At 36.0% G+C, this 13,513-nt stretch overlaps 2 protein-coding genes across 3 annotated transcripts; one reads left to right on the top strand and one right to left on the bottom strand.

The window, feature by feature from the left end:
- Positions 1 to 834: 834 nt before the first annotated feature.
- Positions 835 to 3,982, bottom strand: LOC145769660 (uncharacterized). 2 transcript variants are annotated; one of them, XM_082581328.1, is made up of 6 exons: positions 3,972 to 3,982; positions 3,684 to 3,785; positions 2,707 to 2,855; positions 2,089 to 2,277; positions 1,620 to 1,785; positions 835 to 1,373 (listed from the first exon to the last, which is right to left on the bottom strand). In XM_082581328.1, the coding sequence occupies exons 4-6, from the start codon at positions 2,173 to 2,175 to the stop codon at positions 1,240 to 1,242; spliced, it is 387 nt and encodes a 128-aa protein (XP_082437454.1). In that variant the 5' UTR covers positions 2,176 to 2,277; positions 2,707 to 2,855; positions 3,684 to 3,785; positions 3,972 to 3,982; the 3' UTR covers positions 835 to 1,239. The 2 variants fall into 2 exon arrangements, with proteins under 2 accessions (XP_082437454.1, XP_082437455.1); XM_082581329.1 differs by lacking the exons at positions 3,684 to 3,785; positions 3,972 to 3,982 and having other exon boundaries at positions 2,629 to 2,727.
- A 3,859-nt stretch (positions 3,983 to 7,841) lies between these two features.
- Positions 7,842 to 10,775, top strand: LOC145768956 (uncharacterized). Its single transcript, XM_082580557.1, has one exon. The coding sequence runs from the start codon at positions 7,842 to 7,844 to the stop codon at positions 10,773 to 10,775; it is 2,934 nt and encodes a 977-aa protein (XP_082436683.1).
- Positions 10,776 to 13,513: the final 2,738 nt, after the last annotated feature.

The following is a 13,513-nucleotide window of genomic DNA, read 5'->3' as shown; positions in this document are numbered from 1 at the left end:
GAAGCATGTAATTGTGAAATTGTTTAATTTTAGTTGTCTGACTGAGTATAATTTCAGAGTGGTTGAAGGGAATCACGTAATTATGAAATTGTTTAATTTTAGTTGTCTGACTGATTCAATTTCAGAGTGGCTGAAGGGAATGACAATGAACGGGAAAACGTCCCCAGAGAGAATGAAATCGCGGAATTAATGAATCCAAACTTGTGGGGGTAAGAATTTTGCAATAAAATCTCATTTAAAATTGATTAAGAATGTAAATTAAAAGTGTTGCAAAATGAAAAAATCCAAAACGTCATTATATCTAAACTGTTTAGTTTGAAGTTAGTTAAAATGATTGTAAAACAGGGATTTTTTGTTGAAACTTTACTTTCTTTTGTAGAGACATTGATTGGGAAGCACAGCGCGAAGTCGAACAAGACTTGAAGAATCCCGATTTATGAGGGTAAGTTGAATGTTAACATATTATCTTTTGCATAGTTATGGTCTTAAAATAATAGCAACATCCCAGACAGCCACTTAATCTGGTAATGATCTTTACCAGATCTGGCATCGTCGGGCAAAATTAATCCGGCTTTGATCTGGCACAAAATTATGCCCGCTCTGGTTAATAGTGGTGTGCCCTATAAGGCGTGCTCATTTTTTCCCGATCGGGCATGAACATCGGGGCAAGATCTAGCCACGATCGGGCAAAATTGAACACGCCCTATCGGGCTCACCACTATTAACCAGAGCTGGCATAATTTTATTTCAGATCAGATGATCTGTCATCCGTTGACGCGACATTCAGACAGAAATTAAACATAACTGACAAATCAATCAAACAATGCCATCGAATTCAATGATTTGTTTATTACAAAAAATATAACAAATCACAATAGAAGTGAACATCCGATCATTTAGCAGTCACAACAACATGGTATAAACATAACATCAGGGGACATAAAGGAATACACACAGGAGAGTTGTGAAAAAGCAAATTCCTTTTTTCGAAATTGAGAAGATGGTCTGTAATGCACGACACTTTTTTTATTTCGAGCCCATTGTGATTGGGAAGTAATTCACTTTTTCCTAAAAGTAGCCTACACAAACCAAACCTGAGCACGAGTTTGAAGGTCTATTGAACGTGTAACAAACAGATATTTCAGAAAGTCAACATTTTACGTTGTTTTCACTTTCTGTTTGACTTTAAGAAATAAACGCAAGTCATTTCAAATCGATGAAACGCAGATTACGATTTCTTCACAACTTTATTGAATCGTCAGCTTGTCGCATTTTCCGACCACCATCCCTGTCTTTTGCTCCATCGAGCCAATGCACCACACTTGCAGGAAAGTCCGTTTCTTTTGCCTCGGAATATATTTCTCTAATGGTAGCTGTAAAATGTAAACTTTTTACATTAGAAAAAGATTGATTTTTCCTTGTAAAGGAGGGTACGTTAAAAGCTGTGCTACTGCAGCAAACAAAACGTTTAAAAGCAATATTAAAAAAATTAATAATAAATGTTAAATTGAAAAACTTGATTCTCAGCTTATGCAACAATATATACTACATATAGTAGATAATTTTAGTAATAACTACTCAGAAACGTGATGACAAATAAGCTACCATTTTCAACTCACCAAAAGTAACTTTATACAATCGAAGTTGCTTGAAACCTTTTTTTCCGTGATGCCCCTTGCCACTCAAGTAATAAAACTTCGCCAATTCATTGCCCATAGTTTCCTTGAGCATTCTCCTTGTGGTTTCAGGCAAACTTCTACCGCTGAAGCCCAACAAATAAGTAACCTGCAAAAAATTAGTCTCTGCTGTTACTCAATTCTTATGCTATATATATCGTTAACCTGCATGCACTTTTACAACGACATGTGGAAATAGACAATGACGAAAAGCTGGCAGTTTAGCAATCACGTGAAAAAGTATCTTGTGTCAAACATCATAGATCAAAATAGCAACCTGTAAAATCCAACCAGGAGAAACAACTTTGTTGATGATGAAAACTTTTATTATTAATGTATGTGAATGATCAATGAATAAATTTGTGACTCTGCAAACAATAAACTTGTCAAGTGAGGGTAATCAACTACTCACCATAGATGTTTGGAACTTTCCATCCAGTAACTTTCTTTCTATATCACAAAGTTGTTCTTGAGAATAAATTGGCAAATTTTGAAACATTGGAAATTCTTCACTGCTCTTTTCCTTTGTTTTTTTCAGAAATCAGTCTTTTTAAGCACCGTTGTTGTGCTTGAATTTGTTCAAGAACTTTGAATATCCGAGCTGAAAAAGATAACTTTAACGTAAAGAACACATTGCCATAAATGGGATTCACCTAAAACAACAATGAGCTTCACACTTAACTAAAATTTGTACAAATAACCACACTCGTTTAACTGATTCACTATATATGTGCAATCATGACTAACACAAGGTAACAACAAAAAGTAAGAAGCATAGTCCAACATACGGGTCTGCTCCTATTCGGTGAGTCCGATTCGGTGAGTTCCTAACCTCTAACCCTAACCCCTAATCCTAAAACGGCAATGATAATTAGGTTACGGTACCAGACAATTAAAAAAAAAATTGAAAAAATCCCCCGTTAAGGGATCGGACTCACCGAATCGGACTTACCGAAACGAGCCATTCCGCCAACATACATTGTATGCTCCACAAAAACTTCAAATCAATGAATCACTTTCATATACGTACTAAAAATAGGCTCAAGTTCTGAAAAGAAATCATCCTGTTGCCACTTGGAGTAGTTTGCATTGGAGCACAACTTGAACGTTTCTTCAGAGTATGCTCATATTCCAAGCTACAGTTCACTTCAGTATTATACTCTTGGAAAGAATTTGGAGCTAGAAATATACATAAATACCACAACATTAATAATCTACATGATACTTTGGTGTCGTGCAGTTCAGTATAAGAATATTGAAATTAAAATTGTCACCCAAAAGTGTATGTCAACAAGAAAGCTTTATGCAATGCGGTGTACAAATGTATAAAAGTTTGAATATTGGCAGTAAACCCACAATAAAAGCTAACAGGTCCAGTAAGACTGATAATTAAGATAATAATAATACACACTGGAATGTGTGCTTTGCACAGCAGGAGGAATCGGGAGTTGGTTTGCTTTATCAAAGCTTTCCAAAACTGATGTTTATTTGAAGCTTTTCTAGTTTTTTATGTTTCTTATGTTTTGAAAGACGTAGTTGTGAGTGCGGTGACAAACTTGATGATGAGCTTCTGTCATACCACTTTGACTTTGTTGAAGACCTTTAGTCCTTCAATACAATTTATCCACATTTTTGAAACAATATCATGGGCTATTCAGAGAAAAACAATTTACACACAAAACAATAATCAAAGATATCATTCTTTTATAATGCACCTTAAAGGTCATTAAGACATAAGAATAACTGCAAACAGCGACAATGTTTTGACCTCAAAGTCCTATCAGACCAGTCAAAGTGCACTGGATAAAACACTTGCTATAAAGAATATAGCAATGAAATCTGATAGAAAAGTTAAAACAACTTTTGATTTCTGGCTAAACCAATCATCGAGTGCACACTTATTCAAATAGATATATGCATACAATATACTATATACATATAGATAACACCAGTATGAAGTCATTTTACACACATGATCAAAATGGTTTCATAATAAACTGTATTTACCTTTAAGCCCGTTTAAAGCACCCTCTATTATCATCATCACTTGATTCAATATTTGAAGTAACCTCCAGATGGTGCATTTTTTGTTTGCAGCACTCCAATCACCTGTGATATGAAATCATTAAACATGTTGGTACAAAACATGGTAAAACAACATAACATACCGTACTCAGCTTAATTGTACAAAGTAAAATAGCAGCCACTTGTGCCACCAGATTCTTTCCCTTTAGTATCGGCATTTTGTATAATATCTCAGCCTATTGATATAAATACTGCAACACAATAACTTACCGTACTTGTTCTAAACCATTCTTTTACTGCAAAAACCTTCCAAATCAGCAGGAGCTTCTTTTTTTTGGCAGCATTATGGCTATGTTTTTAATTGATGTATGGAGGCCAACAAGCTTCATATGGACTTTTCATCCACTGCGAAGGAATAACTGCCATACTTTGTTTGTCAGCGTACTCAACCACTACATATGTTTCAAGCTTCAGTGTATCCATACTTTGTAAATACAAACACACAGATTACTAACAATGTAAAATAATTTTTTACTATAGGCTACCTGTTACAAAATAATTTGTCAAAAAATGGAGGTAAACATCCAAATGGAAAGCAACATCACGTCCCAAAAATAACAACAAAACGTGCAACGATGTCATTGCAAAACAATAAGAAACTGATGTAAAATTTAAAGTGAAAAAACATAAGAAACAAGATACGGTAATACCACAAAATATTTTACAATAATTGATGCACCTTAATAAATCAAGAAATCAGTAAACACAGAAATCTTTGAAAGAAAAATCAACTGAGACAAAATCAACCAAGACTGGTGCAATACAGGAATAACAACAAAATAGCTTTTTACAGGTAATATCACAATACACTGTATGTCTGCGAACAAAGCAATACGTAAAAGAACCAGACAATCTAGACACCTTACAGATACCTAAATCAGTAGAGTTTAAAGGAAAAATGTAAAATAGCATAAAACACATATAATATTGTCTTACCAGTGCACTGACACCAATCTTTTCACCAATACCAATACAACTTCTACTTACTGGTAAATAAAATCAGTAGGCTACCTTTTTATATGTTAATAGGGAGCTGGTGTACAAGTCCCCACCCCCCCCACCTGGTAAATCATCAATACAGGAATTGACCAAAACATGTGGATTGAAGTGTGTGAACGGTAAAGCAAAGGTAAAGTAGTTTCACCCTATATGTTTGGTCGATTCCTGTCTTTGTCATGATTTACCAGGGGGGGACTTGTACACCAACTCTGCTAATAGTTGGCCTATATAAAAGCACGCACTCACCCTACCGTTCGAAAGTCAAATTAATGAAAGAGCCTATAGCCTACATAGTACAGAAAGTCGTTATGAAAAGTCCACATATAAGAGTTAAGACAATGTGTACACCTTGAGAAGATTGAACACCATCAATAATAGATTTAAAAGAGGCTTCACTATTTAAACATTCAGAAACTGCTTGAATGTGTGCATTTGTTCTATCTCACAAAATTCGGCGATTTGTCCAGTATGATTCACCTTTGTGTTCCATCTCTGGTGTTTTTACCAAACTTGCAGCGCACTTCCAGCAAGTATTAAAATAAACCTATCCTGTACTTTATATTTGGCCTGGTGACAACAAGTTGCATTTTGTCAATAACGATGACACGGTGATGCTTGTAGCTAATATTTAATTTTTTCTTTTTCAACTAAGATTGTCTGAACGCTTGTTTCTGTAACTTCACGACCTACAGAAGAATTAGCCTAGTACATTCTGAATTGTAATATCCAATTTCACTTATTGTAGCGTAGCCTACAGATAGGCTTTTCATTCACTGATCACACACATAAAACCAGGCTTACCTTTTTGCAAAACAGAAACTTACTTAAAACTTCTACTTAAACTACGGAAATCGCTTTAAAACTGAAAAGTTTCTATGGAGTTTTCAACAAAATGGAAGTTTTCTAATGTGCTTTCTGATTTGTTGCGCAATACAAACGTCACAAACAAACGTGTGCCATTTAACCGCGTGTATTTGGAGTATCACGTGATGAGCACGCGGCTGTGACTTTGTATCTTTGAAGATGGCCACGAAGATCGGCTTCTTTGCCTTCCCTGCTCATCACATTTTCATTTAAAAAACTAACTCAAAATCACACACCAATCAGACAGCGACAAAACCAACAATAGTGATTTTCCAAGTTTCAACCTGTCATCACAAATTTATATTTTACATTTTTATTTGTTGATATATCCATTAGTTTTGATTTTCTAACTTATTGACTTATCGATCTAAAACCATTAAACTGAAGTATTTCTGCTGTGTTATGATTTAAATTACCAGCGGTTCACCTGTTTCAAATACATTTTGCCATGTTTTGCTCATCAGTAGGCTAGGCTATTTCCAATCTGAAACAGATCATTGCCAGATCTGTTCAGACGTCCGCATCCGTTGTTCGTGCTACCATGTCCAGACCAGAGGCGGTTTTGATCTGGCATCAGCATTTTCTGTTCACGCCCGACCATGCCCGGTTAAAATACGATCAGCACCAGATTAAGTGGCTGTCTGGGATATTGGTTGAATAGCATTTCAAAAGTTTTTTTTTAATAGAAGCTTTCAAACATTTTCTGTTTTATATGGTCTGATTGGGTTGAAAAATGATAAGTGTTTTAGTGGACATTCTAAAAACTTTTCTATCAATGATTTGTGTAATGTTTTTTTTAACAAAATAGCAACACGTTGGTCAGAATTATAGTCAAAATTTTTTTTCAGAGATATACAATGGTCACAAAATTTGGAAAATCGCAATGCTGCTGAACAATCTCCTCCAGAACACAATATTCAGTGAGTTGTTGTTAAATTTTAATCTATCTAACACTATGCTTGACTTGTCCTGGCTGTTAAAATTTTCTTTTGTCAAACATTTCAAGAGGGTTTGTATGGAAAATCGCAATGCTGCTGAACAATCTCCTTCAGAACACAATATTCAGTGAGTTGTTGTTAAATTTTAATCTATCTAACACTATGCTTGACTTGTCCTGGCTGTTAAAATTTTCTTTTGTCAAACATTTCAAGAGGGTTTGTATGGAAAATCGAGATAGTGCTGAACAATCTCCTGCAGAACAGGATATTCAGTGAGTTGTTAACTTTTAATCTATCTAACACTATGCTTGACTTGTCCTAGCTGTTAAATTTTTTTTGTCAAACATTGACAAGAGGGTTTGTATTGCAGACAGTTTTTGAGGAAACATTCAGGAAGCATCCACGCCAAACACATCACCCACCAAAGAGTGCAAGATCGCTTTAATTTTGCTTTAAACAATAATGATATGCTATCTCGAAGAGACGAATTCCGACGTGTAATATTTCAGTCATAAAACTCTGCTTTTAAAATTAATTATAGTTTCGGGTTTATTTTACGTCACCGTGTTCATGGGGGTCTGAGGTTTTTTCACCCGTCCCACGGAGCGGACCGTGTTCTGCAAATTTCGCCTTTAATTTCAAACTCGCATGATTTCGATGATTTTCTAGAAAACGTATTACATCAAGATATTTTGGAATTTGCACAACTTCAACGCCCTGATTCAAGCTGGACTGTTCTCAATGTCACTAATGTCTGCTTTTATGTTAACAAGTTACCAAATCATCCCATTGGTCATTCGCTAACATTACCTGATTTATTTTAAATAATTTTGGTTTAAATGCACTTGTAAAAAGGAAACAGACTGGCCGGGATTATACTGATCACTTGTGTCTTTTTCGTTGCTTGGCCTTGCAAGCTGGTTGTTTAACTCATAACTTAGAAAAAGTAGCCAAAGAAAAGTTTCATGCTTATTGTTCAAAATTTAATGTTGATCCGTTTCAATTTTCAGATGTTTCATTGTTTGATTTAGATCAAATCGAAAAATTGTTTCAAGTCAATATTTCTGTATACAAGTTAGAAAACAAAGAACAAATTGTTGCTTCTTTAGTGCAACGAAGTGCAAGTCGCTTTTCTGAAACTATGTATTTAAACTTGTACGATAACCATTTTAGTTACATTTGCAATTTATCGCTGTATTCCAAAACATTTGTGTGTCCAAAGTGTCAAAAAATTTGGGCCCATGGGTCCTCATGTGAGAGACATGCGAAAACATGCGACATGAAAGTCAAAAACAAATTTGTGGGTGGGGTGTACAACGTTCCTAAAACCATTTTTGAACTTTTGGAGGATGTCAATATAATTGTTCCTGAAACTCAACGTTATTTTCCCTATAGGGCTACGTATGATTTCGAGTGCCTTTTTTCAAAAGATCAATTACCAAACAATTCTGACACGATTCATTGGGAAGCAGAACATAAAAATTGTTCTGTGAGTGTGTGCAGTAATGTGCGTGGGTTTGAAAATCCTGTGTGTTTTGTGGATGAAGGTGATGTGAACGATCTTGTGAGAAAAAAGTTAGACTATTTAGGTGAAATTTCAGCTGCTGCATATCAGATTCTTGTCGATAAATTTAGTTATGTGTTTCAAGAACTTGAAAATCGATGCTCAACAGATGAAAAAGACCCAAAAAACAAACCTTTTAAAGAATTAACATCCAGTTTTCACTCGTATTTGAAAGAAATGCCAGTTATTGGGTTCAATAGTGGTCGCTACGATATGAATTTGGTGAAGAGAGAATTTTTTAGCCAGATCCAGAAAGAGATTGAGTTTGTCGTGAAGCGAAACAACAATTACATGTGCATTAAAACTGAAAATTTTAAATTTCTTGACATAATGAATTATATTGCGCCTGGATTTTCTTATGACAAGTTTATTAAAGCTTATGGAGTGGAGCAAACCAAGTTTTTTTTTCCCTACGAGTGGTTAACAGACTTGTCACAGTTAAATCAGACGTTTCTTCCAGAGCACGGAAGTTTTTACAGTCACCTGAAAGGTTGTAATATATCGGATGAAGACTATTCACTATGTCAAAAAAATTGGAAAGAAAAAGGAATGAAAACTATGAAAGATTTTTTAGTGTATTATAATAATTTAGATGTTGTTCCGTTTTTAATTGCCATTGAAAAGTGCTTTCAATTTTATAAATCAAAATCTTTAGATCTCTTTAAAGATGGACTTTCTGTTCCTGGGTTAACTCTAAAGTATCTATTTTCTACTCTCAATCGTGGTGTCAATTTTTCATTAATAGATGAAAAGAACAAAGACCTCCATGAACTGTTCAAGAGTAATATTGTTGGTGGCCCTTCTATTATTTTTCATCGCTACCACGAGAAAGGTGTCACGCCACTTCGAGAGCATGAATTCGGTGACAATGCTAAATTATGCCAAAGTGTTCTTGGTCTGGATGCCAACGCGCTTTACTTGGGATCGATAGCTCAACCAGCTCCTACAGGTCGATTCATCTGCTATAAGGAGGCTGAGAATTTTAAACCCACTTGCTCTCATAAATATGGCTACCTAGCCATTGAATGGTTGGAATTTATTTCTTTTCAAGAGGGTTGCCATATTCAGCATGCTTTTAATGGTGGAGAAATCAAAGTCGGAAAACTCTTTGTAGATGGATTCTGTAAAGCATCTCAAACCGTGTACCAATTCCAAGGATGCTTTTGGCATGGACACTCGTGCCGGCTTAATATCGATCGTTCTACTGGGTTAATGAAAGATACAAATTCTTGTAATGGACTTTCGATGGAACAACTCAGGGAAAATACAGAAAAAAATTGTAAATATTTGCATGATCTGGGTTATCGAGTGGTTCAAATGTATGAATGTGAGTGGCTTGAGCAAAAAAAAGTGCATGGTGTGAAACAATTTTTGAAAACCCTGAATGTGCTTAAACCCTTGTACAACATGACTCAGGACACATTTCTTTCTTCAATTTTAGATGGGAAATTATTTGGTCTTGTTTTATGTGATATTGAGACACCTGACAATCTAAAAAAACATTTTTCTGAATTTTGCCCCATTTTTAAAAACGTTGAAGTTTCTAGGGAAGATATAGGAGAATACATGCAGGAGTTTGCAGAAAAAAATGAAATTTTATCCAAGCCAAGACGCATGCTCATTTCAAGTTATTTTGGTTCGAAAATTTTGTTGATCACACCCTTGGTAAAATGGTATTTAGAACATGGCCTTGTTGTTAAAAAAATCTACGAAATCATTCAATACCAACCAAACAAATGCTTTCAAAAATTTGCAGACCAGGTATCGGATGCAAGGCGCACAGGAGATTCTGATCCTGACAAGAAAATCTTGGCTGATACTTTTAAGTTATGGGGAAACTCGGCATATGGTAAAACAATCACCAACAAACAAAAACATAAGAAAATTAAGTTTTGCGATAATGACACAGTGGCAAAAGAAATTAATAAATCCTTTTTTCACCATTTGAACCCCGTCCATGAAAATCTGTTTGAAGTAGAAAGTTTTAAAAAATCAATCAAGTTTGACCTGCCTCTCCAAATTGGATTTTTTGTGTACGGTTATGCCAAACTCAGAATGCTAGAATTTTATTACGACTTCTTAGATCAATTTGTTGATCGGAGTGATTTTCAGTGTCTCGAAATGGACACTGACTCGTTGTATTTCGCTTTATCTGCTCCATCGTTGGAACAAGACGTGAAGCCCGAAAAGCGTTTTGAGTTTTTTAGTTGTTATCATCTTTGGTTTCCTTCCATTGCCTGTCCTGTACATCGCGCAGATTTCGTTTCAATGAAGTGTAATGGCAGTGAATTTGTTCCTCAGGAGTGTTGTATTGCCCAACAAAAATTTGATAAGCGTACTCCTGGTTTGTTCAAGGAAGAATGGGCCGGCACAGGTTTTGTGGGCTTGTGTTCGAAAACATATTATTGCTTTGGTGCTGTTGACAAGCAAGTTTCTAAAGGTTTAAGTACTACAAAAAACAAATTTGACAAAAATTCCTATCTAAATGTATTGAGTACGCATGAAAGTGGCCAAGGGGTTAATGTTTCCTTTCGTGTCAGAGACAACAAAATTTACACGTATCATCAAACTAAAAAAGGATTGGCTTATTTTTATCCGAAGCGTATCGTCTGTTCTGATGATGTCACTACTTTACCGTTATTAATATAATTTGTGTATGTTTCATTGTGCTTTACGATTTTTTGCTGTGTTTTTTACTGGAAATCTTGTTTAATAAAACTTATGTTCTGACTGACAAAAGAAACAAGACAGTACAGTTTCAATCTTATTTTATTGACAAATCGTACAAAACAATCACAGAATAGAATCTAATTTAATACGTTTTTGAGGTCGAAAAGCGCTTGGTGTTTGATCCTTTAGGACTTTTAAATATTTGAAGATTTCTTGTAATTGGTGTTGATCTTCAGGAGTTGGCAAGGGACACGCTTCATGATAAACCTTCACATTCACTTTCCCATCGACAATATAAGAGAGATAGGCAGCTGGCGCGTAGACTTTCCCACTGGTAAAGTTCAAATCAATTTGTTGAGGTAGGAGCTCCTCTTTCACCCGCTGGATATGCTGGCTATGAAGACAATAATTTGAATCTTCTTCTTTGCTCCAGTATAAAATTTGTAAGATATTTTTCGTTGAGGGGAAAGCAAAAAACGGTTGTTTCACAATTAGCTTTTTCGCGACTTTGCAAAGTTGTTCAGGATGAAACGCTTTTCTTCCGACGCGAACAGATAATGAAGCTCGTCGTAGGTGGGGATTAAATCCAATCTCGTGCTTCACATTGAATGTACTGGCGATGTCAACAACTTTTGCTGTAGCTCGTTTAAGTTTTGATTCGTTAGCTAAGTCTTGTTCAGCCTCATAGAGTGGTTCATAATCATACGGTTGTGGTACATAGATTGGTGACATTTGTTTCTCCATGTTTTCCAAACTATCGCATATACAAAAAACATTCATTCTTCCCTTTTTATACAGTGAAAAGGAAAAAAAAGGCTTTCCCTTTTTTTCTAATAAAGAGAATTGTTGTTTTTTTTTTGAAATAGTATCATAAATGAATCATGGATACCCAACAACTGGCAAGGGTTTTACAGACCGATCCATATGCAAGGACAGTTTTTAAAGGAGTTTTCGCGAGAGATCAACTGATGGAAGTTGACTTTAAAAACCCTAGCTTATGCGTTATCAATCTTGACAGATCCGATCAACCTGGCTCACATTGGGTAGGGATTTTCATAGGTGAAAACCACAAAGCGACTTATTTTGATCCTTTAGGACTCCATCCAATGTATCGAGAAATCTATCTCTTCCTCCGAATAAACGCGACCTCAACCAAGTTTTTTTGCTGTTCGGTATGCTATCTGCAAGAGAGTATAAGTTGAAAGAGATCTTGAAAATTTACTCTGATGATTTATCAAAGAACGATGAACTGGCAAAAAAGTTTATCACTTCACGGTTCAATCATGTTTTATAAGCAAACGCCCGACCATTCATCCTTCAGAAAGAAAATGAGTCCTGAGGAGAGTGAACGTCCATCCTCTGAGAGATCTTGGGGTCTGTTTGGGCAAAAAGTTCCGCGCAACGAAATTGTGTTCATTTGTCAAGTTATCATTGTGTATGCTGTCATCATAGCAAGCATTTATAATCTCTCGACTAGTGTTGAACAAAAAGATCTTTGGATTTCCCTGCTCAGCTCTTGCTTAGGTTATTTGTTACGGAATCCAGTCATCAAGTGAAAATGTATATTACTCTCCCTTCGAATGCCTCCATGACTGAATTTCCGGACAACACACTCGCAAATTTCAAAGTAAAGCTTCCCCATCAAGTGAGATTGGAGGGGGAATGGGAGATGGGTTTATCAGAAATCCACTTCCCAATCAACTTCAACAACATCTCTGCAAAATCCTGCACTATGGTGATAAATTGCATGGGTGAACAGTTTCACCCCGCTCTCCCTGATGGACACTATGATCCTAAACAGCTTGTTTCGGTTTTGAATGCGTTAAGCCAGCAAATTTATCGGTCAACAATTGACAGAGGAGTTTTGCATGATGATATTGATGCTCTTTGCGTGCAACCAGGTCACGTATTTCAAGCTTATTATTATAATAATTTAACAAGAAAACTTACAATTGAAATCATGGAACGGACCACCATCCGTTTCTCTCCGCGCTTGTGCACCATACTTGGCATTGCTGGAGATTTTCTCTTACCTGGGAACCACACACTCAAAAACCCTGTGAACCTCAAGTCGGGTTTATATTCAATGTATGTTTATTGTGATTTGCTTAAACCAAGCATGGTTGGAGGTGTTTATGCCCCGCTTCTGCGTGTGATTCCACTTGATCGAAAATGGGGAGAATATGCATCAAAACAATATGAAAAAGCGCAGTACTACCCATTACAACACAAAAGTTTTGATATCATAGAATTGGATTTAAGAACAGACACTGGAGAAAAGATGCCATTCCTTCCAGGACGTGTTGTCGTGATTGTTCATCTCAGAAAACAACATGATGCATCAGTCTGATCCAGTATCTTATGAAAAATATTTTATTGATCAAGCGGGAAACGGTCTCCCGGTGTTTCATGGAGCCGAATTTCAGCGGGGTCATGGTCTTGCAAATATATTCTCTTCAGCTGCAAAAATGGTGATGCCCTTCCTCAAAAAGACAGGAAAAGCCATTGCCCATCAAGCAATCCGTTCCGGCTCAGAGTTTCTAGGAGATGTTTTAGAAGGAAAAAACGCAAAGCAGGCAGTGGTGAAAAGAAGTAGGGAGGCTGGTTCTAACCTTCTTCACTCCATGATGAATCACACAAATAAAAAGCGCAAGCGACCCTTAAAGACATTCAAATCCAAGAAAGCAAAGAGGAAAGCAAGAGATATATTTTCTTAA

Source organism: Aplidium turbinatum, chromosome 4 (genome assembly GCF_918807975.1).
Source record: "Aplidium turbinatum chromosome 4, kaAplTurb1.1, whole genome shotgun sequence".
Taxonomy (NCBI): domain Eukaryota; kingdom Metazoa; phylum Chordata; class Ascidiacea; order Aplousobranchia; family Polyclinidae; genus Aplidium; species Aplidium turbinatum.
Note: the sequence above shows the minus strand (reverse complement) of the source record. Positions and strands in the feature narration are given on the sequence as shown.